The sequence below is a fragment of the Parambassis ranga genome, chromosome 9 (genome assembly GCF_900634625.1).
Source record: "Parambassis ranga chromosome 9, fParRan2.1, whole genome shotgun sequence".
NCBI classification, from domain to species: Eukaryota; Metazoa; Chordata; class Actinopteri; family Ambassidae; genus Parambassis; species Parambassis ranga.
In genome coordinates, this window is record NC_041030.1 from 8,171,403 (window position 1) to 8,199,192 (window position 27,790).

A 27,790-nucleotide genomic window follows, 5' to 3' on the forward strand; every position below is an offset into this window, starting at 1 on the left:
GTTCAGTTTTAGCCTCCAGTCTGGTCTTTAACCTGGCTGACGGTCAGTTCAGCAGCCGTGCAGACCTCATTGATGCTCCTGGTAGTTCTCTTGGCCGGGGTGCCCAGGTGGCTGGGCTAGGTGAGCTCAATGCTTTTACATTATTCTTTTAAATTCTAAACTACCTTATATACTTCCTTATACTAAACTACCACATATTTCTGTAATCTTTTTAAAAGGAGCATGTTATGATGCACTGAACAACTTGATCTGGACCTGCTCAAGTGATTACATTGACCAGTGGTGCAATCCTGGGAACCAAGCCTTTCATCATGTGTGCCATAGGCTCGGTGTCAGCCATGTCATCAAAGAGCCCAAAGGTAACGCAAAATGCTCTAGGACTAAGTTTCTCTTTTTATTATTCAGTCAAAAATGTGACCAATTTCTCAATTCACAGAGGAAACAGTGGCCACTGGTGAGGTGATCAACCAGCTACTTCATCATGTAGGTGCTATGTGTATCCACCAGCTCAACCTGCTGGCAGCCAGCAGCAACAGTTTGCCCCTGGGAGCCCTACTGGGTAAACAACATCCCATTGAGGCCCGTCACTTCAGCAGCATCTGTGACATTATGGAGAAAGCCATGGTCAATGGAGACACCTGTATTATCCGGTGCATCTTGGTGGTGTTCCAGGTCAAACTGACAGTTTAGCATAAAATGAATTATTTATAGGCGCGATTTTAAGATCATCTCATCATTTATGTTTTTGTCTGTCTTCTACAGGTTGTGTTTAGATTTTTCAATCCCCAGTCGGAACAAAATAGGGAGAGTGTGCGTCGTTCAGGTCTGCTCCTGTGGCAGCTACTCATGGCTCCAGTAGATCGGATAGGAGGAGAGATTCAGAAAGAGGTGTGCCTAGCCATCAGGTAAGTCATAAATTTAAACATAAGGCTCATGTTCTCTCTCTATGTAATGTCATGTTCATCTCTCAAATGTATTGGTTTCTTTTTTCAGTCCTATTATCTGTTATTATGATTATTAACTGGCTTTACTTCATCTTTGTAGCTCAGGCCTGAATACTTTGTATCAGGGTGAGGCTGAACTCAACAAACTACTGAAACTGGTTCTAACTGAAGGTAAATATTGAAAACATTTCATTTACAATATAACTGGTACCTGTTTTGTGGCAAGCATGTCTCAAGGACGGGGTTTTTTTGTTTGTGTGTAATAGGTGAAAGAAACGATGGCCTGTCTCAACTTAGGGATGTCATCCTTACCAACTTGGCAGACCAACTACAGAAGAATAGATTTGGGAGTGAAGAAGATGACCACTACAGGTAAGTGGCAGCACTGCCCTGACCACATCATTGAGAACATAAAGTAATTTGCTTCAGATACGCTTGTTAAAAGTGATAGAAATGTTGCTCTTTTACAGACTGAGTGATGAGCTACTGCATTGTATCCTCAAGACTGTAGTCCGGGAGTCATGCCTCCTCATTACCAAATGTCAGACTGTCGCCCGAGATGACTTCCAGAAGCTGCTATCCACTGTGCCAGTATGAATATCAGTTCTCCACCACTTAAATACCATTTGCGTTGACATGGATCATATGCTTTGGTATAGGACGTCTGCACCAACTTGAGATGTTTTTCACTCTCTCTTTAGGTGGTCTCACCTAGTCTGCGCTACCTCATGGCTGTTCAAAACCACCTCCTTAGTAACACCATTCTTATCCGTCCGGATGATAGTGACGACAGTGACAGCTCCCTACAAGGGGAAACAATGAAGGTACAGGTAAACATCCCCTTTAAATACCCCTACCTCCGTGCATGTGGAGCATGTTCGTGTCTCTATCAATAGGCCTTCCTACCTGAGCAGGCAATGAGTTATGCCCCTTGCAGTTTTGATAGTATAACTTAACTTTATACTATAGCAACCCTGTTATATATTTTCTGTTGACTATTGATCAATTTTGTCCAACCAGGTCAAAATTGAGTTGGTGTAGTTTGTCTGTTTTTAGTATCTGGTTTAAGTGTTTTTTTACAAACTTTATAAATCAGATTAAAAAAAAAAATCCTACAATTTAATTTGACTGAAGTTCAAAATGCAGTGTAATGTCAAGAGTTTGCTTTAATATGTTGATATCAATAATAGTTAATATCTGTATGATTAGCTTATTGCATGAATGTATTCACTGAAAGTCTTGGAAGCAGTGTTACGTAAGTGTGGTCCTATTCTTGTGTGTTTGTTAGGAGCTTCAAAGCAGCATCCTGTCCCTTGCAACCAAAATTTTGGTGGGATGTGATGAAGTACTGGAGACCCTGCAGCAGGTTACCACAGCTTTAATAAATAGCGACATACCTGACAGAGAAACCAGGTAAATTTCAATGTAATTTTTTAAAAAATAATAATTTTTTATGCAGGAGATCAGTCTTGTAGCTGCAGTAGCTGCTGTTGATTCCTGGAAAATCTACTCACCACTTAGTGATTCATAATACTGCATAAGCAGATTTTTTAAGCCAGTCTGTGGGGCTTTGTGTTACCATAAAACCATAATGTAACTGACAAAAATAAAACCAGACAGGATTTGGCTCTTTGCTGGCTCTCATGTACTCTTTCTCCATGAAACAAGATTTTGTTTAACTTTAGTAAAGCTGTGCTCTGATCAAAACGAATGAAACATATTAGTGTGAGATAATTTATGAATGCAGATTTTAAACCACTGTGTAAAATGTCTTGTCTTATTTTTATACCAAGGAACCATCATCTTAACATTTGTCTCTCATTCTACAGGTTAAAGGGCTTGGAACAGGTTACCAAAGCAACTATGCTTGGTCACCTTCTGCCAGTGTTGCTCACCTCTCTGATGCACCCCAACCTGCAGACTCTCACCCTCGCTGATGCTCTCATGCCTCAGTTAGTGCAGCTGGTGCTATATACAAGCCAGGTTGGAGTTTTTGTCAGTGCAAAAGCCATTTCTTGCATAAATGAGATATTTCTTCATGTACTTCATAATCAGAATTTACATATTTTTTTCCACTCATGGTCTTCCAGACTGCCCTGTTATTAAAGACTCAGTCTCCACTTTTCACTGAAGAGCCTCTACCTATGGGTGGCTCTCTAGGACAGGGAGCAAAAGCATGCACGGCTGATGACAAGTGAGTTTTTCAAACATTACCCAAAGTAATCTGATTACATTTTGGATAAAACTGCTACATCGTTTGCAGATTTAAACTCAGTTTTCTAACTGAAATATATGTTGTGTGTCCTTGATTTTAGAATTCTTGATGAACGTGAAGAGCCAGGTTTCCTGACAGGTCTTAAGATCCCAGCCCCGTGGGCTGCTGGGAAAACCGTGGAAACAGTGCATCCTGTAAGAGACAATTACAAGTTCAAGGAGACAGTACACATCCCAGGGGCTCGCTGCCTGTACCTTCGCTTTGATTCTCGTTGCTCATCACAGTATGACTATGACAAGGTAATGACTCTTACCTGACGATCATCATTATTTGTAGATCGCATTCGAGAAATTTTTCTGTTTGTGAAATAGGCAGGGAATGTTGTCTATTAAATGTATTTTCTACAATTTTAGTTGGTTATCTATGCTGGCCCCAACACAAACAGTCGTAAGGTAGCAGAGTATGGAGGAAACACTCTGGGATATGGCAGTCGCAGTGTCTTGGGAACAGGATGGCCCAAAGACCTTGTCAAGGTAATCAGAGCTGTTATACATAAACAAAGACAGTGAGCACATATTTCTCATGCAGTCTTGCTGAGGTTTGTTTTATGTGCTCTGTATTAGGTTGAAGGAGACACTGTGACATTTTCTTTTGAGATGAGGAGTGGACGTGAACACAACACTCCTGATAAAGCCATGTGGGGTTTCTCTTGCACTGTCCGAGCTCAGGTAAAAATGTAGACCCTATGTTTTATGATACTGGGAGTGTGATTTTTTTTTTTTTTTTATTCTCAAGAGAATGTTTGTTTTGCTTTCAGGAGTCATCTGAGGATGTGTCTGGAGGCCTGCCCTTCCTGGCTGACCTTGCTCTAGGTTTGTCGGTCCTGGCTTGCTCAATGCTCCGCATTCTGTATAATGGGCCAGAGGTGACACGAGAAGAGGAAGCCTGCCACGACTTGCTCTGCTCAAAGCTGCTGCAAAGGTGACACAGCTAAATCAATACCACAAAATGTTTACCAACAACATTGACTTCTGTGTGATAGATAAACTATAATGTAGCAGTTGCAGTGGCAGAAAACACCTATTGAACACAACTGCTGCAACCCAGATGACATGCAAATAACCATCTTTTGTTTTTTTCTTTAGGTGTCAGTGGCAGGTAGAAGCAAATGGTGCGATATCTCCTGCACTCACTCCTAGCCCTTCACCTCTGCCACTCACTATTGAGGAAGACCGGGAGTTCACGTACCCCTCGGACGTCCTCATCCCACCTCCAGGCCTTATGCCAGGGACCTACTTTGACTTGCCTCGTATCCGCCTTCCTCCAGGGATCATGGGTAGGCTACGAGAAGTGTCCGGAAGAGCCCGCCCACAGTTCCGTCCTAGCATCAAGTAAGAGGTTTATTCTGTAGCGTTAAAAGAGGATATGCATGCATGCAACTCTAATTCTGTCTGTTGTTTTATAAAAGAGAGGTGATTAGGCCAGATGTCATGGAAGAGGTTATCGTATCATGTGTCATAAAACATCTGGGCCTGGTGGATGCCCTTCAGTCACTTGTCAACTACCAGTACCGCGAGGATCACGCAGAGGAATATGACCTGGTCTGTAAGATCATGGCTGAGACCTTCAAGAAGATCAATGCAATGGAGCGTCAGCTACAGGTTAGCTTGTGTTACATGGCTTTAAAAGCACAATTTGCTTTATGTTATAAGGGTCTGCCACTAGCTGAAAATATACTATACATGGTATAAAAAAAATACAAGGACAATGAGGTGAAGGTTGACTTGAAGACCTGATTTTAGTTGAAAAAAAGTAAATGAGGCTACTATCCAGAACAGCACCACGGTGAAAGACTAACTCTGTGTCTAATTATCTCCTGTGTTGCTTTCAGAGCGTAGCAGAATTGGAACAGAAGTGGCAGAATGAGGTAGAGGAGGCCCAGCAAGGAAAACTGGAAAACAACACTCCATTTTTTCACGACTACCACTTCTTTGAGGTAGCTTGCCCCATATACACAATTCACTTTTTTCGAGTAGAAAAAAAGAGATTATACCAAACCCAACACCATATGCTCTGATTGTTTTTGTACTCACTTGTTCCAGAACAAAATGAAGGAACTGGAATTACTCTGCTCACTGAAGGAGGTCCCCCTTGATTATAGTGACTTGGAAAATGTTGTCCTTGCATTGAGGCAAGTAATTAAAAATTGGCTTGTCTGCATCCATGTCACTTCAGTTTTTAACATTGTATTTGTTCTGACAGGGAGAAGTTCTTTCAGGAGGTGAACATCACACACATCAGAAATAGCACCCCTCTTGCCAAAACTAAAACACTGGTAAAGAGTCTGATGAACCGCACTGAGCTGCTGCTCCATGTTACCATCGCTCCACATTGCAGAAGTCTTACCACCACACCTGCTGGCACTCCAGGTCCAGGTACATATTTGTCTGTTTGATGTTAAAAAGACAAACAGGCCTTAAGATATTCTGAGCCTGAGTTGGCAAATCTTCACTCTGCTGAAATGTCCTTGAGCTAGTGTTCTTATTAAATCTGGGGTTCTGGTTATGCAACATACAGTAATCTGAGTTTAATGAATTTTTGGAAATAGACTGCAATATTTTCTATCGGTCAGCGTTTTCATTAGTCAGTTATTAATTCCTGCATGATTAAAAGTTAGTCACTCTAAGGCATTGTACCCAAGAGTTTCACCCAGTTTGTCCTATTTTTCTTACAGCCTCTAAATCAGTGTCAGATGCTAAGACAGTGATACCCATGGTGAAGCAGCCAGTCTTCTTACGCAGCATGTCTGCCCCATCTGACTTGGAGATGATTGCTAATCAAGACTTGGAGTTTACACATGCTCCGCAAAGGTATTTGTCTGTTTGAGTCTGATAAATGTGTTGTTATATAATCATTGAAGTAGAGGTCAACTTTGCCCTTTACTTGTTCATCTATAGGAGGCGACACCATCCTACTAGTCATCGCAGTAGCTCTTTTACCCTGCTGCAGTCTCTGGCCATAGAGGATAGCAGAGACAAGCCAACATACAGTGTGCTGCTGGGACAGCTCTTCGCCTTTATTGGAACTACACCTGATCAGGCTGTATGTTTTTCACTGATTATTTTTTTATTTAATTCTTAGTTTCCATGGCTGGTTTAGAATCAACTGACAAATTCTGTTCTGGCATTGAGATATTTGGTACTTGTCATATCTGTAGGTTTCAAGCAGCAGTTTCCTGTCTGCTGCCCAGACGCGTTGGAGACGAGGCAGCACACGCAAGCAAGCACTTGTTCATATGAGGGAGTTGCTCACTGCTGCAGTCAGAGTGGGTGGTGTCACCCACCTGGTGGGGCCTGTCACTATGGTACTACAGGGAGGCCCAAGGTAAGAGAAGAGGCACTCTGAATGTAAATCTACTGAAAGAATTTTAGATTGTGTTTCCTCTACACTCCTTTGTTTGTGCCATCTGTGCAGGATTGAGGAACTGACCTGTGGTGGAATGGTAGAGCAAGTACAGGAGGCCTTCGGGGAGACCATGACATCTGTAGTGTCACTTTGTTCTCGCTACCCTATTGCCTGTGCCAACAGTATTGGCTTGCTTTGCACCATACCCTACACCAGGCAAGCAAATGCAATTTGAACTGGCCCTGGCTTTTGATATTCCTATACTGTTTAAACTTCTATTGCTTACCCTTCCCTGTATTATTTTAGGAGTGAGGAGCAGTGTCTTGTTCGGAGTGGGCTGGTTCAGCTCATGGATAGTCTCTGTAGTTTAAGTGGGCAGAGGGAATGCAGCTCGAATGAAAAGCAGACCAAAAAGCAGAAGGTGGCCACTATGGCTTGGGCTGCTTTCCAGGTCCTGGCCAACCGATGCATTGAGTGGGAAAAGGTTGAAGGTATGAAAAGTAGACAATCCCCACTATATTGTTTGTAACATTTTCAAATGAAATAAATGTATTTTCTTATTTTCTGTAATGTTTGTCTAGTAATCATGTTATTTTCTTCAAAGGTGGTTCTACAGATGCAGTTCACTCTGGTTTGGCAAGACAGGTGTCCAGCCTTCTGACCAATCACCTTGCCAGAGCAACAGAGTGCTGTGGAAATCAGGCAGCTGGAAATGATGCTTTACAAGATGTGCTTAGCCTCCTCAATGATCTTTCAAGGTTACGTTTATGTCATGTATATATTTATATTGGCATATACTTCATATTTTACGTGGGTGTATTCATACTGTTTATGTGCATATACTTTGATTTGTATTCCAGGAGCCACATTGGGAAGGCTATTCTGAGCCAGCCAGCCTGTGTCTCAAAGCTCTTGTCCTTGCTGCTTGACCAGAGACCCTCTCCAAAGCTAGTACTAATCATCTTGCAGCTTTGCCGAGCTGCCCTGCCCCTCATGAGTGTTGAGGACTGTGGTAATGTGGCTCTACCCTCATGGAGCTACTCTATAAACACACTAGATGCTGAGCAACAGGATGCCAGTGACCCAGCTTCACGTATTGCTGCCTTGCTGCTAGCTAAGCTGGCAGATTATGTAGTACCAGGTTTGTTTTTTCAACTTACAAGCACAAAATATACAGTATGTGTAATCACATCTTATTAAAAACATGTTTAATATTTATTATAACTCTTTTGCCAGGCTGTCAGACACTTCTCTCTCCCAGCTCCTCTGAGCCAGACACTAGTCTGTCCCGCACTGGCTCAAAAGGAGCGCTTAAGTCTGAGGATGTTGGTGAGGAGGGAGAAGCAGTTGATGGCAAACTGTCAATCTTTATTCACAAGCGAGAGGACCAGTCATCTCATGAGGTTCTACAACCGCTTCTTAGGTATAATTTCCTTAAGATCCTAACTTTGAATTCACATTAAAAGCAGCACTCCATCACTCAGAGTTAATTGTGCTTCTGCTGTCTGAAATGTAGCAGCTCTGAAGGGCGTCCTTTTCGGCTTGGCACTGGTGCAAACATGGAGAAGGTGGTAAAGATGGACAGAGACATGACAAAGGTAAAACAAGTAACCTAGTGGGTGCTCACAATATCAAAACTAGTGTTTCTGAAATGCCATTTTTACATCTGTCCAACTATCAACTCTCTGTAGAGTGGAAGCTGTGAAGTGATCACAGAAGAGGCATCTGCTGCCCTGCGAAAGGCCAACAAGTGGGCACAGTCTGGTCTGATAGTGAGTGTTGGTCCACCTGTGGAGACCTTGGCCCAAGAGGCTGCTGGGGGCATTACCACCGGTGACAAGAAGAAAACAGCTCAGACTGCTGTTTGCAGAGACAGGAATGCTGAGTTGGCCAGGTGCTGTTTGTGTGCAACAAAAGAATATACCATAGAATACAGTTTGGGCAACATGAGTATGTGGTTGGGATCAGTTTTTATTGTGGTTGTAACATTTCTTATAATCTGCCTTGAATAGGTCAGACCCTGTCCGGCCATTTATCAGTGGCCATGTTGCCAACAGTATGGCTGCTGAGGTTATTGCTCTCCTGCATAGTCTTCTCACAGCTCCTGAGTCCAACACTGCTCAGATCTGGACAAGCACTGCTGAAAAGGTAAAACATTTTCATACCTGTCCTAAGAATGATTATCCAGATTAGGACTTGCAGCTGCTCACTGCAGTTCCTTGGACTGTTAAAAATGATTGAAATAATTCCCATTTAGGCTGACATCTGTTTGCTCATTCACGGTGCTGTTTATGATATGTGTAATACTTTTGCCCTTTGCGGTAGGTACTTTCTCGGGCACTGATGTTTATCCCGCAGCTTGGGAAGTACGCCGAGAGCATCCTGGAAAATGGCAGCAGCAGCGGCAGAAAACTGGCTAAACTGCAGGCTATTGGCAGACAGGCTGTAGCTGCACTTTGTGCCCTGGGAGGATTCAAAGAAACCATTAAGATTGGGTCTGAGGTTCAGGTTAGTCAAAGCAGACAAAATACATATTGTGTAGCTTGTGTCACAATTTTCTTTATCTAGAAAATAGTACACAGAATGGCATTATGTTTTCAGTTCAACTCCATGAAATGTTAATGTTCTCTGCTGCACAGGTTGTTGGTAAAGGAGTTATGGGGAGTGTGGGCATAGTTATGTCCATAAATGAACAGGAAGGCATTGCTACTGTCAAGTTCCCTTCTTGCGAGTACAGGAAAACTTGCAAAGCCTCAGACATCCTGACTGTACCAATATCACGCCTTTGCACTCCTAGATCTGAGGTAAGAATTTCAGCATCAGACAAAGTCGAGTCCTTAACAGTATGGAAAATGGTAACTGAATGTCAATTGTGTCTTTCCCTCTTGACACAAACAACGCAGGCTCTTCCCCTGTACAAGCTCTCAATCACAGAAAAGGTGGTGCAAGCAGTGCAGTCTATGCTTCTGCCACAGGAGGGCAGTCTCTCCATTCACACGTCTCTGCCAGCTACAGGAGATGGCTCTAGCCCAGTCATGGCTGCTGTGCGATTGCTGGCTGAAATCAGAACTAGGTTAGTCGTATGTCAAACTATGTTGTCATTAGGAAGTCTGCTTCTAAACCTTTCCCTCTTTTAAAGTCTCAGGATGACCTTCTAAGTTTAATGAGTGTGAGGCTGTAACTTTGATTGTGTGATATCAAATACAATAGAATAATATGATAATGTTTTTCAGGGCATGCCTGGTAATGGCACAACTCCTAGAGGATAGCTCCTTCTGTGAAGAGTTCATTCAGCAGTGTCCAGCTGCTGTTGAGGTTCTTAACCTTGTCGCCCAGGAATGCAGCCCTGGTGAGCAATCAGATCATGTCAAATCTTTCAAATTGACATATCTGGTTGGCAGCTGCATGTCTGACCAATTTATGTTATTTTGTGCAGGAGAGCGTCTTGGCATGGTTGAGGCTCAGTGTGAAAGAGTGAGAATGCTGTACCGGGACTGTGCTCGACCACCACCTCCACCACTGCAGACAGACAGACGCCAGGTGGGAGTTGCTAAATTTAGTTTACAGATTTGTTTACTTTTATTAAACAAAGAGTTAAAACAGGTTTTTAGTTGTAGTTTTCTTGAGTTAACCTACAGGAAACCCCAGAGATCCCCTCCGATATAGTAAAGACAGGAGGAGGACAGATGGTTATGCAAAAAATACATTTAAATAAAACAGCAGAAAAAATATTTTCTGTGCAGAACTGAACTAAACTTTTTCTAAAGAGAATGCGTCTTCAAAATGATCAAGCGTTGAAATGTGTTAAACATACTTTTGTTGACTGACAGCAGTAATTATAGTATGAAATGTTTCTGCAAACCATACCTGCATTTTACTGCTTATCTGCTTATCCTTTTATAATGCCTGTCTTATCAGCCCAAGGAGATCACTTGGTGTCCATCCAGGGTATTCCCACCTGTCCGTGCCTGCATGTTTTCATCCCGTCTGACCTCTGTCACCTTCCTGGCGGATCCCAGTGCTGGAGGAGGACTGCCCAGAGGCACTTTCATCTATGCCACCTCTCCTGTACCAATTCAGGTAGACACATTATGGTGGAATCTAATGAGATAAGAATAGTGAGATTAGTGAGATGAAAGAATGACCCACAGGATAGTGGTTTATGACTCCAGTCTACAAGCTTACAAAAACAACCTTTTCTCACCACAGGCACCCTCCTTTTACTGGGAGATAGAAATTGTCTCCTATGGAGACTCTGAGGAGGACAGTGGCCCAATTGTGTCCTTTGGTTTTGCCCCAGAGGCAGAGAAGAGAGACGGAGCATGGACCAACCCTGTTGGCACATGTCTTTTTCATAAGTATGTTGTACTCACATATTAAATCTGAGAGACTGCATCTTTTTTTCTCTCTGCTCTGTCTCAGACCGGATTGCTGACTGCTGTTCTCTTTTGTGTCATCTGGTCTCTGTGCGTCTGTCTCCTGTCTGTTTGTGTATCTGTCAGTAATGGTAGGGCAGTGCATTATAATGGCTCCAGTTTGCTGCAGTGGAAGAGTGTCAGGCTGGATGTGGCTCTACTTCCTGGTGAGATTGAGCGAGACAATCTACTCTCTGTTTGATTTAGCCAGCTTAAAAATCCATACAGCATCCTGTGTTATGGATTTGGAAAAAAGCTGTGTATTTTATCTGGCTGCCCTTTCATAAAACTAGCAATCATGCCTTGCTTTCTATACTCAAGCTGCGTCATACATGTTTTAAAATGTGTCATTGAATCATTACTGAGATTGTGGCCCTCCATTTGCGTTAACTTAGGTGATGTTGCCGGAATCGGTTGGGAGCGTTCTGAGGGCACTCCTCCACCCCCTGGTCAGGCCCCTAAAGGCAGGGTCTACTTTACCTACTGTGGTCAGCGCCTCGGCCCTGTTCTTGACGATGTAGCTGGTGGAATGTGGCCCCTGGTCCACATTCAGAAAAAGGTGGGTTTCTGCTACCAAAAATTAGATTAAAACTTTATATTAGGACTGCCACTGAATTAATTGGGCTGTTTACTTATCTGTGATATGGATTTAAGTTCTCTTTGTTTTTTTTCTCTTTGTTTTTTTCAATTTTCTTTGTAGAACTCTAAGATCCGTGCCAACTTTGGAAGCCGGCCTTTTGCATATGCTGAAGGCCAAGCCCACAGAAATGCAGCTGACCTGTGTATAGACCTTTCCGAGGAAATCAGTGCAAATTTCGAAGCACTACCCTTTGCAATGGCTTCCGACAGCGATAATGATGCAGGTGCAAGCGTTACTTCAGACTCTGGTTCTCATGGACCACCTTGTCGAATTGCAGCTGTTGCAGTTGCCCAGCAACGTAAGTCTCTCATGTTTATCTCGGATTTGATGTGATATGGGCGCACTTTTCTTATATTCTGCTGATTTTATTACTTAATCAATTAATGTTCTTTCTCTCGTTTCCCTTGGGCACAGAGTACAACAGTGACTTGTCGTGCCTTTATAAGGTGGAGCTGAGCTACGAGAACCTTGTCACCTCTGGGCCTGATCCACATCCTCCACCTATTGCAGATGATGAGAGTGATGATGAAGATGATGATGATGTTCCAAGGGTGAGCAAAGTCTCTATTGCTCCAAACTGTGAAAAGAAAAAAAATGTTAAAATTGTTTGTGTGCTTCCAATATTTACTTTGATTTGGGTTTGAATTCAGGAGGATCACTATGCCCTTCTGGTGAAGGCCTGGGAGACGAAAGTGTTTCCTACAATTCGTAGGCGGTTCCGTAACGAGGCTGAGAGAAAATCTGGCCTGGATCAAATCAAAGGAGCTCTGCAGCTGGGTAAAGAATGAAAGAATATCATTAAAACATAACCTAAAATCCTAGGATAACACAGCAAATTACAGCAACACACATATTTCGCCAATGCAATATCACTTAGAGAAAAAATAAACTGTTTATGTTGGTTTGTGTTTTTGAAGATATTGTAAAAAGGTTGTGAAATCGTTTTTGTGTTTAAATGTAAAGACCTGTCAAAAGCTCTGACCTATATCTGAACATTTTTAATGACGTCCTTTGTCTTCAAATCTCGTCACTTGCACTCATTGAGTGATTTATGTGCACTCATGCAACAAGGAATTTGTCATTTAACAAATAAGAACTATTTGCAGTGGTTATAGTACTATGGTGAATTATGACATGCAATAAGGTGACAAACATGTCAGTTTGATTTGTTTAATGTGGATGTAATATCATAGAGTTGATATATGAATGAATGATTAAATCACTCAATATATTTTTTTACATTATATATGTCTGTGTTGTATTTCTCTGGCAACAGGCATGGTTGACATTGCAAGACAGACAGTAGAGTTTCTGTATGAAGAAAATGGTGGCATTCCTCGGGACCTCTACCTCCCTACTATTGAAGATATCAAGGATGAGGCCAACAAATTCACTATTGACAAAGTCCGCAAAGGTACAAAACAAACACTAAGCTTTATGTGTAAAATCACATGGGACAAATTTATGCCAAATGAATGAGATGCAATTGAACTACACGATAACCTGCTTTTTAAACACAGGGTTGACAGTGGTCATTCGCTGTCCTGACAGCAACAATACTAACAGCACTACAGGTGGAACAGCACTGCCGAAGTTTGCTATCCGGGGCATGTTGAAGACTTTTGGATTGCATGGTGTGGTGCTGGATGTGGACTCTGTAAGTTCAACACTTTATGATTCAATGCTTAGTCCCCTTGTACAAAGAATGCATAAGTAACACAACCTGTTTCTGTATATTAAGGTTAATGAATTGGTACAAGTGGAGACATACCTACGCAGTGAGGGTGTGCTGGTAAGATACTGGTACCCTATTGAGATGCTGGAGCGCCCACCTGCAGGTTCACGACGCACTGCGGCTAATGGCTTGGTCTCACTGGACAGTAGCAACATTCAGATTCACAGGTAATATAGGAATCGAGTGAGCATATGCATGATGTGTCTACACCCTGCACCTGTGGTCAAAATCAATTTCACTGCTTTGTTTCAGGGAGCTTCTTCGTTGTGAGAGTGCACTGGCTCGATTATACTGCCGTATGGCTTTGCTCAACATCTTTGCCCCCAAAAATCCCCACACCTTCACTCGTCTTTTCCACATACCTGCTATCCGTGACATCACATTGGAACACCTGCAGCTTCTGTCTAATCAGCTCCTGGCTCCACCCCTCCCTGGCGAGTGTAAATAGATATTTTGAATAACTTGAGTTCTTAACGTGATGTAGTAAATTTACCTTTATTCTTTCTGCAGATGGCACTATTAGTTCTAGTTCTATTCTGTTGGCTCAGTCGGTGCTTCACAACCTCGAGGGCCAAAGCTGCTCTCCCACAGACCTGTTCTATCAGGGCAATGCACAGCCCATCCGGGAGTGGTTGACAGTGGCCATCACTCGTGCCTTGCATCAAGGAGAGGAAAGCTTGCTGGAGCTTACAAAGCAGATCTGTTGCTTCTTACAGGTCAGATGTGCCAGTCAGTGTTATATTTTATAGATCATTCTCTGGATTCTTACCCACAAGCTGCTAAACTTCCTCTATACACTGGTCTCTTTGGCAGAATGCACCAGACCAGTTTACATCCGAGGAGTTCCCTGTGACAGAGTCTAAGGTTAGCATGGATGTCAGCTTCCCAGGTGCTGCATTTGTGATCGTATCTTGCAAAGAAAGCCAGCTGGGCTGCCGCAAAGAGTGAGTTATTTTAAACATCAGCAATTCATAATGCATTCAGATTTCATGCCATCCATTTTTTTCATTTTAAATGAATTCCCTTTGTCTTATTTACCTTTAGTTCTAGCCTGTACAAGGCTCCCTGGGCTCGAGTCATGGTGTATGGTCTGGGGCACAAAGTTCGTAGAAATGGCCAGCTAAATCTCATGGAGGCTGTGTGTTATCCTCTGGATGCTTCACCTACCAACACAGGCCTTATTCCCCCTCCCACCACCAACCAATACCCGTCAGTTATCATTCCCACTGATAAAGTACACATCAAACTGGGTACGTATGTAGTTCCCATAAGGAATTTCACTCGCGCTCAGATTTTTGTAAACGAGTATCTGTTCCCCTTTAAATTGAATTAAGTATCCTCTAATCATTGATTATTGATTTGTAGGGGTGTCACCCCCACCTGGTGCTGTATTGGTGCTGCACTCATTGCCCCTCGAGTTTCCTCTGGCCATGGCATTTGCTGAACAGCTGTTGACATGGAAGCTGGGAGAGAGCAGTGAAAGATCAGAGGATGAGTTGGACACAGTCCCCTCATCTGTGCTGCTGCAGGTGGTCGAACTACTAGGTAAGATAACATTTTTATTTGACATTATTTAAATAGCCTAATTTGTTAATGTGTTTTATTGTACATGTATATACGGTATGCACTAATGACATTAGTAATTCATCAGTTGTAGCTGCCCCATGATCACCCAACAAACACAAAAGTAGATTTTCTCTGTTAAATTGTTAAGGATTTTGTAAACGTTTTGAAGAAGCAGAAAAAAAAGGTTTCCTAAGATTGCAGCTTTGAATATTTTCTTTGTCGTTGTTCCTAGGTGGTTTACTTTGGACCACTGATCTTGCTCCCTCCATCAAAGAGCTTATCTTTCACTTGTTAGCTGAACTTCTGCGAAAGATTCACCACTTGGAGCAGCGTAAGAGCCCCGCTGGTCTTTCCAGCTCCATTGCTCTCCTGCTAAACCCCTGCCTCGCTGTGCTCATGGCGTTGCAGACAGAACTCCGAAAGCTCTATGACCGGGAAACTCAGGGATGGACTGCTGGTGGAGCCGGGGCTGGGGGGTCTTCTTCTGGAGGCATAGCATTGGCTTTGGGGGCAGAGCAGAGCAGGTTTTCTACCTACTTCCATGCCCTGATGGAAGTGTGTCTAGCTGTGGCAGAGGTTACGCTTCCCCTTAATGTTGGTGGTTCTTCAGTCGGAGCCCTGTCTTCCACCAGTGCCCCTAACCTCAGTGACTCTTCGTCATCCTCATCATCATCCCCAGGCCAGACACCACAGAGCCCCAGCCTGCTATCTAAACGTAAGAAGGTAAAGATGAAGCGGGAACGAGCAGCAGCTGCGGTGGCAGCAGCTGTCTCTGGGAAACGGGGAAGTGGAGGTGCAAGGCTGTCTGAGAGTGACAGTGCCCTGCTGAACATGGCGGGTAGCAAACCTGAGGACATGCTGTGGTTTCACCGCTGCCTCACTCTCCTGATGATCCTTCGACATCTGGCCAATAAGGATCCACAGGGCTTAAGTGTAACCAGTGATGCAGTGACAGATGCTTGCCAGGCCCTGGTGGGCTCCACTGCCCACAGTCGCCTGCTGGTGCTCTCAGGTATTCCCACGCACTTGGAGGAAGCAGTGGTTCGAAATGCAATCCGCAGGGCCTGCAATGCACATGGAGGGCTTTTCAAAGATGAAGTCTTTATCCCACTTCAAGAAGAGGACCCTAAAAAGCCCAAAGCTGGAGCTGGGGTTTCAAGCCCTCAGGATGGCAAAGTGGGACCTGAGCCTGAACGACCTTTTCCCAACAGTGGAGGTCCTGAGAGTCCTGACAGCTCCAGCAGTGTGACTCCAGCTATGAGTGTGAGTGCTTCAGCCTCTACCAGCCAGACCTCCATCTGCAGCTCCTCACAAGGGGTCTCCCGCACTGCCAGTGAACTTTCTGTTGACCAGGAGCTATTAGCTGTTCCAGCTCTCAACCCTGCTGCTGCAGCTTCAGCTGTTACATACCCGCAGCAAGGCCCCCAGGACCCCCAGACAGTATCTAGTCAAGAAAGTCTAGATACGTCCTTGTGTAGCACAGGAAGCCTGGGAAGTCTTGGCAGCTTGGGGGAGCCTCTTGACAGTGCAGAAACACCATCTGCATCTGATGGGGGATCTATGCATACAGTCACCTCATTGGATAGCAATGCAGTCATGACCAGGCCAATCAAGGGCTATGCTGTCATTGAGGTGGGTTGATTCAGAGACCCATTACAGTTAAATGAAGTTTTTGGAAGATTGAACAAAAATCTGAGAAAAATGTATTTTAATTCTTTAAATTATAGGTTCGCTCTCGGGCCAAAGTGGAAAAAATCCGTGCCAGTCTTTTCAACAGCAGTGACCTGATTGGCTTGTCTAGTCTGGAGGGAGAAGAGGAACTAATGGAGTTGACCAATGAGGAGATCCTCACTGCCTCAAGTGTTAACCAAAGCCTGTTTGACACACAAGGAAGCGCTGCCCTTGAAGACTACTTCCTGGACAAGACAGTCAAAGGTGAGTGTTTCACTGTGTTCAGGTATTTTATTGGTGCCACTGAATTACAATCTCAAACATTCTATCTTTGTGTTTCAAGGTGACAAGCTTGTACCTGGAGCACGAGATGTCCTCACAGATATTTTTAAGAGCTGTGTGCACTCTGAGCAGATGCTCAGCCTCACACCCACCAAGCCAGTTAAAGTGTCTGATATTTACCTCAGCAAAGAGCAGATCAATTCTCAGACACCTGGTAACCTATTGCACACTTTTTTCACCAATGTTCGACCTCCCAAGAAACTTCTTGAAGACCAACTTACCCAGGTATGTAACAATTAAAACAGTGCCTGCTTTAATACATTTTGGTAAAATCATAAAAAAAAAAGTTTTAAAAAAGTCTCCCCTCCTTCAGATTCTCAGAAAGTATGGCACTCCCAAGCCTAATAAGAACAAATACAGCAAGGCAGGCAAAGAGCAGCATCAAGGGAAAGTAGTAAGCACCAAGAGGCCCATCACCAAACCTCCCACTAAGGAAAAATCTGTGCTAAACAGTGTCAGGTGAGCCAGTTCTTACACAAAAAAGTTCTGAGAGCAAGCGCACATTTAGGTACATTAACAAGCTGACTTTCTTTTCTCCATCAGGACCGCACTGAGTGAGAAGAAAACGGTGCTGAAGCCAAAGTCTCCCGAAAAATCCAAACCTGATGAGAAAGATGTGGAAAAATCTCCTGCTAAGAAAGCTGAAGGTTGCTGAAAATCACATGCACTTTAATGATACACATTTACATTTTCTCATAACATTTACGGCTAGCAGTCAAAATGGTCAAAAACACTTTGCATAATATTTACCAATGTATTTCATTTGATAGCCTTATTATATTGTTTTTAATGTCTTATATCACCTTAATGTTAAAAATAACTAGTTTCTAAAACTATAAACTAAACATTTTAAAAATTGCAGTAAAACTGCAATATTTCCATCTATGGCCTACAACTGTTTTCACAACAGAATGATCAGTCCAGTGACAGAAAACTGATCGTTTTTCCTGCTCTGTTTATACTAATTTATAATGAACTGCCACATAAAGCTACAATGCCCTGCTACCCTTGAAGAGTAAATGTGATTGACACCAAGAGCTGTGAATTGCATCACATACCACTTTTTTTTTCTTCAGTCCCTGAGGAGAAGTACCTGACACTGGAAGGCTTCCATAAATTTGCAGTAGACCGTGCCAAGCAGGACATCCGCAGTGTCTGGAGGGCAATTTTGGCTTGTGGCTATGACCTCCACTTTGAAAGGTGAGACATGGAAAGTCAGACACCAGTAACCAGCAACTTATGAACTTATGTCGCTTTTAATAAGGCTCTCCAGTCATGTGTTGACTAAATCAACAGTGTTTAAACATGCAAATAAAAGTCAGAGTACTCTATTAATAAACAGCACCTGTGCCTTTTTACTAGGTGCACCTGTATAGACACTCGTCATGCACAGAAAGCCTGCAGAAAGTGGAGCTTGGAAATGGATGTGGCATTGGTACAGTACATCAACAGATTGTGCCGCCACCTTGCTATCACACCAGCCAGACTGCACCCCCATGAAGTCTACCTGGACCCAAGTGATGTTGCAGATCCTCGTGTAGCCTGCCTTCTCAGTAAGTAAACTGGCTGTAGCAACACAAAGCATTATTTCAAGGCAAAGTTTTCCGTTACTTCTGGTGATTTGATGATATAAATCTGATGTACACAGGTCTGGATAAAATGTTGTGTCTGTAATGCATAACTTTTTTTGGATTCTTTCAGATGTGCCTGTGGAGAGCCTGCGTTTGCGGTTTGCTTTGCTGCAGTCCCTTAACAACACCCTGGAAAGTTTCTTTCTGCCACTAGTGGAGCTGCGACAAACGCACACCTATCAGAATAGCATTGCAGCACTACTGTGTGAGGCCAAAGGTGAGCAGGATCTCAACAGAAATCTATCAGTTTCAAGACCTTCACGTGCCCTGTTACATGTTTTGACGTTTTTGGGAAACTTGTTTTGTTCAAAACACTCACATATCTCCACTGGATACAGGTCTGGTCTTTTATGACACTAAGGTCACTGTAATGAACAGAGTGCTGAATGCCACAGTACAGCGAACAGCTGACCATGCTGCTCCAGAGATTACACTGGACCCTCTAGAGATTGTAGGAGGTAGGTAGTCCTACGTGCTTATAGTTGTTTTAATACCAATTTCACATTACTTGTATTTTGGCAAACATTGTTGTCTCGCTGCCATTTGTCCCTCAGGTGAGATCAGATCATCAGAAAACACATATTTCTGCCAGGCAGCACGCCAGCTGTCTTGCATGCCATCATCCCAGCTTTGTGTTAAACTGGCCAGTGGAGGAGATCCAACCTATGCCTTCAACATCCGCTTCACTGGAGAGGAAGTTCATGGCACAAGTTAGAATTTCTACCTTATATTTCCTTCTGTACTGACAGGCAGCTTTGTTCTTGACTTCGAGATACATTTTTTTAAACGGGAGCTGTGATTACTGTGTCTATCTAGGTGGCTCCTTCAGACACTTCCTGTGGCAGGTGTGTAAAGAGTTACAGAGTTCAGCACTTTCCCTGCTGCTCCCCTGTCCCAGTGCTGCAGCCAATCGGAACAAGGTAATATTTTATAGTACTTGACTTTTTCCATACAAACAAACAATTAAATCTTTAGAACATGGCCACGTAGCTGAGGGGAAAATATGCTGAGTGTTCATCACAAACCCAAGAATATAGTGCTTCTAATAATCATACATCAACATAGTTTATGTCAACACAGTGTTAATAACAAGTAAAAACAGTCCTGGTTGTTTTTTTACTGTCCTCAGGGGAAGTACATCCTGACTCCCTGTCCTATCAGCTATGCAGAGGAACAGTTGTTGCACTTCTTTGGTCAGCTATTAGGCATAGCCATCCGTGCAGATGTGCCCCTTCCTTTGGACCTCCTGGGCTCCTTCTGGAAGGGTCTGGTGGGAGAGTCTCTTGACCTAGAGCAGGACCTGCAGGAAGCTGATGTGCTCACCTACAACTATGTCAAGAAATTTGAAAATGTAAGGCATTGGTAGTGTGTACTTCCTATTTTCCCACATGGTTCTGCTGACCTTAAAATGACCTTATTAAATAAGGTAAACTAAATAATTTGTTTTGCAACAATTCAGGTGACAGATGAGACAGAGCTGGAGGCCTTGTGTGCAGAAATCTCCTCCCAGCACCATTCAGGGGAAAGTCCAGACTCCCCAAGCCGGCCCTGCTGCACTTTTACCTATGTTACTATGACTGGTGAGGAGATAGAGCTTTGTCCTGGAGGGCGCAGCCTCACTGTCAGGTACATGTATGGTTTATGATCTTGTTTTTATTCTTTGGAATATGTACTAATACAACATGATGGCCACAGCACGTGACACATGTATTTTGTATTTTTTTTTTGTGCATTAAGCTGGGAGAACAAAGATGTGTATGCGCGGGCGGTGCGGAGCCTTAGACTGAGGGAGCTACAGAACGTGGAGTGTATGACAGCAGTGCGTGCAGGGCTCAGTTCCATCATTCCCCTGCAGCTGCTCACCATGCTCAGCCCCCTAGAAATCGAGCTGCGTACCTGTGGCTTGCCTTACATCAACCTGGAGTTCCTCAAGGTAAAACATAAATGCCTTCAGAGATACTTCCGGAAAAACATCATGAGAGAAAACACGACAGTTCTACAAGTTGTGAATTTGTAAAGTAAATTGGGGCGATCTAAAGGGTGACTATCATCTGTGTGGTTTTTATATACCCTACCCCTGTCACTTTGTAGGCTCATACCATGTACCAAGTAGGTCTGATGGAGACTGACCAGCACATTGAGTTCTTCTGGACTGCCCTGGAGATGTTTACTCAGGAGGAGCTCTGCAAATTCATTAAGTTTGCTTGCAACCAGGAGCGCATCCCATTCACCTGCCCTTGCAAAGATGGGGGGCCTGACACAGCCCACGTTCCCCCGTACCCCATGAAGATCGCCCCTCCTGATGGTGCTGCAGGTAATAGTTGACAGAGTGTCTGCAGGAACTTGATTGGTCGCAAAGGCCACTATCTCTGTGTGACGAGTATCTCACTGCTGTCAGTTGCAGAAAGTGCTGATAGTGATTATCAAAACAGCTCAACTTGCTTTGCAACCTTAAACAGACTTTGAACATGTTGTTTGACATCATCTTGATTGTGTTTGTAAATGAATAGGTTTGTGAAACACTGAGCACGTCATGTTAGCAAGGACAGAAATGTATTTTGTTTCACAGAAGTGTGATCAAACTGAGCATACTGAGTCACATTTTAGAATCAGGATAAAGCAGTCTACTATGGTTTACTACAGATTAGATAGCTTTACACTCAGGCACCCTTATCCAGCTTTTTTGTCACCAGTAGCTGCACTGTTTTTAACTACTGTTTTTAACTCTTTCTTGTTTCCTCTCCAGGTCAGCCGGACTCACGCTACATTCGGGTGGAGACCTGCATGTTCATGGTGAAACTTCCACAGTACACTTCTTTGGATGTGATGCTGGAGAAACTGCGCTATGCCATTCACTACCGCGAGGACCCTCTTAGCGGCTAAGAAGACTTGACAACTCAGCTTTCTTGAGCACATGTACCTAACACCTTTGACCCCTTCTCCCCTTCATCCCCACACTCCTGGACAGAAAACAGTCCTTCATGCTCTGCTGCAACAAACCACAAAGTTCATTTTATTTATTTTATTTGTCAGCATTTGCTTGTCCCTGCTTTTTTTTTGCAGTTTACACACATACTTCATTTTATGGCTATGTTTCTTTAGGGAATTCAGGGAAGATAATCTGAATCAGCACTGATGTGGTTGTTAACAAGTCTGTTCTGGTTGCACTGAGTTTGAGGATGGCATTGTAGTCTATCAACTGTGAGACCATATTTTGTTTGCCTTTTCTCTTCCCTCTCCTTTAGCAGAGGGTCAAGTTCAACAACTCATTGGTATAACTTCTGATCAGCACTTTACAGCTGCAAGTTCATTTCATAATTGCTGAATTCTTTAGCATTAAGAGTGTGTTCTTTGCAAAACTAGCTTTGCTCTACTTTAAGTTGCTGGAATTTGCTCTGCCATGAAGTCAGCAAACACACTATTACTATCCTAATGCTTAACCTAGCTGCCTCCCTCTGCCTCCCCTCTGTGGGGGTGATCTTCTGAACCATGCCTTTGCTGTAGAAGCCAGTCTCTTTGGAGAGTGGCGATGCTGTGCAAAAAGACAACCCTAAATGATTTTCTGACATCTTCTGAATCTTCTGGCATTTGAGATGGAGGTACGATTCCTAGCAGAAAAAAGCAAACGTGTTATGCTGCCTATTTTCACCATGTAGGCTATGAGCAGGCAGAAGATGTGAACAAGTGCTGTACAGGATATTATGTAGTTTACTGCCTGTTTTGAAAAAAAAATGAACTGCTAATGGACAAACTAACTTATGCCTATATAAACTGAATACATTTTATTCCAGTCTCTGAAGAGAGAGGGTATTTAAGTCATGTAAAAAAGTCATATTAATCTATTAGTTTATGAAATTGCTCTTGGATTTTTTTATATCTGAGTACCTGTGGCAGCATGGTAGGTTAGACTGATCGAAGGACTTGCATTTCAGGTTTGTGAAACCTGTGTTGCTTTGTGAAAATGGGAATGAGCTGCTCTCCCTCATTGTGCGCTTCTGCTACTGAATGTGCAACAAAACCCCCCCGCTCTGCTACATACACAATCCACACACATACACTGGGGGAGAGGTGGCAGTTTTTCTTGAGTTCTGCCTTTTCATAGGTTTCTTTGATGAGATGATGAACAAGATTCTGCTGTTGTTTTTTTTTTTCATTTTACCCATAACCAAATGTTTAGCAATGTAAAAATTAAATAGAAAAAAATGTAAATAGACTGAAGTTCTGTTTGATGCCAGTTTTTATTAATTGGTAATTCTCTTCACCTTATAATTTTTGTTTTTGGTTTGCACTACTCTTCCAAGAAAAAGATTCTAAAATAAGCAAACTAGGTGATGTCTGTTGGATATCCAGTTTGTTGTGTTGTTATTTTTTATGAATTTTGGAAATACCAATAATCTTATCACCTTTGTCTTGTACTCAGATGGATTCAACTTCTTCTACTCATGGTGAAACATGTTTTCTTGTGTGAGTAAAATCGCCATTCTACTTGGATAGAACTGAAAAACACAACAGAATTGATATTTGACTTGACTGGATTGGGACACATTGTTGAATTGCTTGCAAGTTTTTGGTTTTGGTTCAGTTCTTTGAAAGCTGATCAACCGCTGCTAACAGGGATGCTCTCTCTTCTACTGCCTCCTCCTCAGGAGGTGTAGGTAAGGTTATAAAAAGGACATATCCATACAAAGAGGTGTTACGATAAAATGTGTGCTGTACATTTACTTGATATTTATTACAATTATTTATGGTTGCATTAACTTAACTTTTACTGTCTTACCTCTGCACATCAGAAACTTAACATATCTAAAATGGATTATACAGATGTAAAGAATCAGATGGCATTTGAGATTTGTGTCACAATAAAGAAACGTCTTCATGTACAAACACTGTTTGATGATGCTACTTTACTTATCTTAGTCCGTCCTTTGAAATATGGTTTGGATGAACTGTTGGTGTGTGTGAGAAAAACATGTTGTCTATTACTAAATACCTAATTTGCATACCCGTGTTAACTACAGCATGGAGGACATTCCTCGTACATGTCTGGATACACAATGAGCGTCCCTCATGATGAATGGTTTCCCTGAAGCATGTTTTGTCTCTTTTAGAACACCCCACAACTGACTCTGGTTACATCAACACTGCATGTAAACCAGACACCTTTTCAAAGTGGTACGGTCTGGGCCAGGCCAGTTCCAGCTGGATCTCAAATCACTGACTCACTTTGTCTCATTATGTGCTACAATCGAAGGAAACCATCAACAAGTGTGGAAGCAATGTGTTAAAATCAGTGTAGGAAGTAACTGATATATATGTCTGTGTGACACTGTGAGCTGATAGGAGATATGTGTCCTGTTTATTGCTTCTCCAGCTGACAAATACTGCACCTTAATTAGTCAACTTTGTTTTTCAGTAAAATTTTTTATACCAAAAATAGAACGTTATCTGGAAGGAAGTTCTGGGAATGTCCCCAGCATGTTGACTGGTTGGTTTCAAAAGTGCAAGGTGTCTCACACTTACAGCTGTCCCCTCTATTTCTGACATGTTCTTACGGCCTGCAGACCAATAAGCAACAAGGGAAAAGACCACATCCCAAACAACACAGCCAATCAGACACCAGGAAATGTAATGTTTTAAAGGGTGTGGCGGTGATATGTGTGCTTTGGTTTTGCACAACTGACCCAGTAAGAGCTTTAAGGCAGAACATCTCGTTCTAAGCAGCGTGCCTTCGGTTTTTGTGTTGTTACTCAAATACATAAATATTAGTGGAGTAGTTACAAACTCAGACGTGTGAAATGAGAGCCTTGAAGACAAAAAGGGTGCATATGTTATCTTTAAAGTATCTAAAACTGATACATGTGCAGGAGAAAGTTCATTGTTTTTCTCTGAAAAGTAATCAAGTGGAAGTAGAATATCTCCACATACACCAGAAATCTGCCCACAAATTATAATGTGGGTTCCTGTCTGTGATCAGGAACAAAAAAACAGTCAAGGCAGAGAAATGATTTAGAAATATATAAACATATTTTAATACATTCAAAGTACAAAAGCAGGACAGCAATGAAGCACTTTTACAAAGCAAGCACACTAAATACAAAGGCAGCCTAAAGGTCAGTGTATTTTTTCACATTTCGTTCTCATACAGGTCTCTCTAGTCAAAAACTACCCCCATACCCCTCATATAGGAGTGCGCACAGGATCTTCAGTCTGGAATGATTGGGTCTATGGAGCACAGTGTATAGTGGAGATCATACTATAGAGACTAGCTGAAGGAGTAATACAGGAAAGGTCAGCAAATGCCAAGCTGTTTTTTCAGCCTCCTCAGCTGCTCCATGCTGATGTTGTTGCCTCCACACACCACGACAACCACGGGGCCCAGGTTCTGCTCCAGCTTGCCCTCGTTCTGCAGCCTTTTGATAACGTCACTGTACACGGCTGCTAGAGCAGCACCGCAGGCAGGTTCCACCAAGACCTTCTCATCATCTGCAAAAAGAGGGGACATCATGAGAGATCAGTTGGATTGTCTTATGCCTGCTCTTCACGTTCAGGGTGTACTCACCTACAAAACGTTCAACAGCTTTTACAGCTTCCTGGTCTGTGACTACCTCTGAAAAAACTTTGTGCTCCTTCACTAGTTTCATTGTCTGTGCAGAGACTCTTGTCAGGCCCAGTGTGGTTGCAACACTGCAGAGTGAAACAGGAGGTCAGTTTTCACCACAAGAGGACCAAATGTGCAAAAGAAGGCAGATAACAGAGATTTTTATTACAGCACCTGGTAATAGCAGGTAAAGTGACAAGCTGTCCAGCTTTTATGGCTGCATTTAGGCTGTGTGCTCCCATGGTTTCCATGGCGACAATAGGAACGTCAGCCCAGCCTGCACGACGCAGTCCTTCCACCACTCCATTCAGCAGGCCTCCGCCTCCCACTGACAGCACTATCGCTCCTGGCTTCTCCTTCAGGTCATTTTCCAACTCAGCCACCAGGGACGTGTGGCCTTCCCTTCACACACAAACACAACCTGTCAGTGTCTGAAAATGACACGTGGATCATGTCCCAGATCTGGTTCTTATTTTAAGCCTGATTTGTGATAATCAATTGAAATTAATAAGTAATTATTAATGACTGTTTGGCTGTGATGCCAAATGGATCATCTGACAACCCCTTAAAAAAGTAGCACTGTAACAGGGATAGTTCCTGATGCCCTACCAGATGAGAGGATCATCAAACGGCGAGATGAAAATCCAGCCTGGGTTGTTTGCCACCAGCTGCTGTCCATATTCAATGCTTTCATTTAGGGCCTGGAACAATTAGATACAGCTTCATTTAATAATGATTCACTCTCTGCTTTGCTTTGATGTTTGCATCTGTCCGTATCAAAACTTTAATATTATATTGAGTAAATGTAATAAAAGGATAAGTGATGCACAGGGACACTAACCTTGCCGTAAATGACCACAGTGGCCCCCTCGTCTTTCAGTCTCTCCACTGTTAGGTTTGGTGTCACACTTGGTACCACTATGATTGCAGGAACGCCCAGCTGGCGGGCGGAATAGGCTGCTGCCATCCCAGCATTCCCTCCTGTTTGGACAGAAATTGTTGAAATGATCTAAACACTGAAACATGACTGAAGACTTGCAGAAATGTTTTCAGTTTGTTCCTCACCAGAACAGCAGACAAATATCTCACATCCTCGCTCTGCCCACTGCAAAAATGAAGAAGCATGACAGTCAACACATATTCACAACAACCTCATTATCACATTTTCACCATCAGCACCAGCAACCCCCCCCCCCCTTCCCCCCATCACCCTGACACAGGAAGGAAAAGGGCTCACAGTTCTGCAGAGGTGGCCGATGCCCCTGATCTTAAAGGATCCGGTTGGCTGAGATGAATCCAGCTTGAGATACACAGAGGTGCCGGCCACTTTGGTCAGAGCGAGGCTCTGCCTCACTGGAGTGGCCACATGAAGAGGCTGCTGGGTCGTCATCTCACTGTGGAGCAGGAAAAGTTTTTGAATTCCTCATTGTTTATTAAAAATGAAGAATGAAGATCAACCGCTGAAGAAGAAAACATGTTTTAACTTACCAAATGGTGGACAGGAGAACAAGCTGAGCTGAGTATTAGTGATGACAGACGCCCAGATTTCTGTCCTTCTTGCAGCTGAATTATATACCTGCGTTTCTGTGGGCTTGGCAAAAAGAGGCCGACTACAGACCAATCAGCGCCGCGCACTCCTCCACCAGACACCTCCCTGTGCGTGCGATGATTGGACACGCTGAGGATCAATGAAATTCCTCCAGCTGAATTTCAACCTGTTTTCGCAGACAACAAACAGTATGAGGATCTGATGTAAGCGTGGTCACACAGTCTGTACAGGTGGGACTGGAAGAACCAAGAGAAGAACCGATAAAATGGAATAAATATCCAAAAACCTGAATTACGCTGAGCTGATCTGATCAAGTCCAAGTTAATTTGCTGTAAAATATAAAACTATTGGGTTCAGTTTACACAGTTTCTCCCTGTTCTCTCACCCGTGACATTTTTACACGCCGTCCCTTGCATGTTCTCTCCCCTCTAAAGGAAGTGCGCTCACTGCCGGCATTTCCAAAAGAGTCGCTACTATTTTAACACCGATCCCCGACCAGAAGCCGGGTGGACGGTTCAAACCTGAATGATCCGGTGCTCAGGATGAGTCTCCCAGGCCGGGGGGCATTAAGACTGTGAAACAGGTTCAAATATAATGTAGGCAGTGGTAGTTACAACTGTATTTTATACAGACATTTATTAAAAAAAACAGCAACATTTTTACAAAGAGTTTTTATCGATTTAGGGAATACATTAAATTGGCGTTTGCACGTAAATCTGTAGAAAAAACAACCCTAAATTGATGACTTTTATTTTGAAACTTTACTTGTGTAGTCTTCAATTTGTGTTTTCATGTTGTTATTTAAAGGGCAGACACTTCAGGTAGAGACAAAGTGACAGAAAGCTGCCCTGAGCACTTTCATGGTTGCTACATGCAGTTGTATCCAAATTAAATGACCCTTTAAAACCTGCAGCTAAAACCCGATGTCACCTTCAGGGGCTTTCAGGCTATCCCCTGCCTCTTGGAGGTCCTCAGACTCTGGAGGTTTCCTGCTCGGGCCCTGGTGGGTCTTGGTCTGACTTTGGAGGTTTCCTGCTTGGACCCAGTAGGGACCCCGTCTCATCTTTCGGAGCCTTCCC

At 43.1% G+C, this 27,790-nt stretch overlaps 2 protein-coding genes across 3 annotated transcripts in view; one reads left to right on the forward strand and one right to left on the reverse strand.

Annotated features, from left to right (window-relative positions):
• The window catches only part of hectd4 (HECT domain E3 ubiquitin protein ligase 4), a 35,908-nt gene extending 13,548 nt beyond the window's left edge, over nt 1–22,360 (forward strand). The window contains exons 10-76 of one of the 2 annotated variants that reach the window (XM_028413398.1): nt 7–120; nt 219–359; nt 437–672; nt 763–905; nt 1,045–1,115; nt 1,211–1,316; nt 1,415–1,535; nt 1,646–1,774; nt 2,233–2,357; nt 2,774–2,927; nt 3,035–3,138; nt 3,260–3,458; nt 3,573–3,692; nt 3,783–3,887; nt 3,977–4,140; nt 4,305–4,550; nt 4,628–4,820; nt 5,051–5,155; nt 5,262–5,350; nt 5,422–5,594; nt 5,894–6,029; nt 6,117–6,261; nt 6,377–6,543; nt 6,634–6,780; nt 6,871–7,055; nt 7,169–7,322; nt 7,425–7,705; nt 7,801–7,987; nt 8,081–8,162; nt 8,256–8,458; nt 8,577–8,712; nt 8,890–9,072; nt 9,204–9,368; nt 9,468–9,637; nt 9,798–9,913; nt 10,001–10,104; nt 10,483–10,644; nt 10,774–10,922; nt 11,067–11,146; nt 11,375–11,538; nt 11,680–11,917; nt 12,034–12,170; nt 12,270–12,396; nt 12,896–13,033; nt 13,140–13,276; nt 13,361–13,521; nt 13,607–13,788; nt 13,865–14,070; nt 14,168–14,298; nt 14,399–14,604; nt 14,720–14,899; nt 15,153–16,552; nt 16,648–16,855; nt 16,935–17,158; nt 17,247–17,392; nt 17,477–17,580; nt 18,010–18,133; nt 18,296–18,486; nt 18,635–18,781; nt 18,903–19,022; nt 19,119–19,274; nt 19,381–19,484; nt 19,694–19,915; nt 20,024–20,190; nt 20,302–20,497; nt 20,656–20,878; nt 21,311–22,360. In XM_028413398.1, coding sequence (XP_028269199.1) covers nt 7–120; nt 219–359; nt 437–672; nt 763–905; nt 1,045–1,115; nt 1,211–1,316; nt 1,415–1,535; nt 1,646–1,774; nt 2,233–2,357; nt 2,774–2,927; nt 3,035–3,138; nt 3,260–3,458; nt 3,573–3,692; nt 3,783–3,887; nt 3,977–4,140; nt 4,305–4,550; nt 4,628–4,820; nt 5,051–5,155; nt 5,262–5,350; nt 5,422–5,594; nt 5,894–6,029; nt 6,117–6,261; nt 6,377–6,543; nt 6,634–6,780; nt 6,871–7,055; nt 7,169–7,322; nt 7,425–7,705; nt 7,801–7,987; nt 8,081–8,162; nt 8,256–8,458; nt 8,577–8,712; nt 8,890–9,072; nt 9,204–9,368; nt 9,468–9,637; nt 9,798–9,913; nt 10,001–10,104; nt 10,483–10,644; nt 10,774–10,922; nt 11,067–11,146; nt 11,375–11,538; nt 11,680–11,917; nt 12,034–12,170; nt 12,270–12,396; nt 12,896–13,033; nt 13,140–13,276; nt 13,361–13,521; nt 13,607–13,788; nt 13,865–14,070; nt 14,168–14,298; nt 14,399–14,604; nt 14,720–14,899; nt 15,153–16,552; nt 16,648–16,855; nt 16,935–17,158; nt 17,247–17,392; nt 17,477–17,580; nt 18,010–18,133; nt 18,296–18,486; nt 18,635–18,781; nt 18,903–19,022; nt 19,119–19,274; nt 19,381–19,484; nt 19,694–19,915; nt 20,024–20,190; nt 20,302–20,497; nt 20,656–20,878; nt 21,311–21,447 — 11,666 coding nt within the window. In that variant the 3' untranslated portion in view covers nt 21,448–22,360. The remainder of the gene's footprint in view (nt 1–6; nt 121–218; nt 360–436; nt 673–762; nt 906–1,044; nt 1,116–1,210; nt 1,317–1,414; nt 1,536–1,645; nt 1,775–2,232; nt 2,358–2,773; nt 2,928–3,034; nt 3,139–3,259; nt 3,459–3,572; nt 3,693–3,782; nt 3,888–3,976; nt 4,141–4,304; nt 4,551–4,627; nt 4,821–5,050; nt 5,156–5,261; nt 5,351–5,421; nt 5,595–5,893; nt 6,030–6,116; nt 6,262–6,376; nt 6,544–6,633; nt 6,781–6,870; nt 7,056–7,168; nt 7,323–7,424; nt 7,706–7,800; nt 7,988–8,080; nt 8,163–8,255; nt 8,459–8,576; nt 8,713–8,889; nt 9,073–9,203; nt 9,369–9,467; nt 9,638–9,797; nt 9,914–10,000; nt 10,105–10,482; nt 10,645–10,773; nt 10,923–11,066; nt 11,147–11,374; nt 11,539–11,679; nt 11,918–12,033; nt 12,171–12,269; nt 12,397–12,895; nt 13,034–13,139; nt 13,277–13,360; nt 13,522–13,606; nt 13,789–13,864; nt 14,071–14,167; nt 14,299–14,398; nt 14,605–14,719; nt 14,900–15,152; nt 16,553–16,647; nt 16,856–16,934; nt 17,159–17,246; nt 17,393–17,476; nt 17,581–18,009; nt 18,134–18,295; nt 18,487–18,634; nt 18,782–18,902; nt 19,023–19,118; nt 19,275–19,380; nt 19,485–19,693; nt 19,916–20,023; nt 20,191–20,301; nt 20,498–20,655; nt 20,879–21,310) is intronic. The other variant, XM_028413399.1, reaches the window with a different exon arrangement.
• Nucleotides 22,361–24,566: 2,206 nt separating this feature from the next.
• On the reverse strand, nt 24,567–27,235 carry LOC114441424 (L-serine dehydratase/L-threonine deaminase-like). Its single transcript, XM_028414349.1, has 9 exons — nt 27,097–27,235; nt 26,651–26,877; nt 26,400–26,556; nt 26,228–26,267; nt 26,004–26,143; nt 25,772–25,863; nt 25,337–25,564; nt 25,124–25,248; nt 24,567–25,047 (listed from the first exon to the last, which is right to left on the reverse strand). Exons 3-9 carry the CDS (start codon nt 26,550–26,552, stop codon nt 24,854–24,856), a joined length of 972 nt encoding a protein of 323 aa, XP_028270150.1. The 5' UTR covers nt 26,553–26,556; nt 26,651–26,877; nt 27,097–27,235; the 3' UTR covers nt 24,567–24,853.
• Nucleotides 27,236–27,790: the final 555 nt, after the last annotated feature.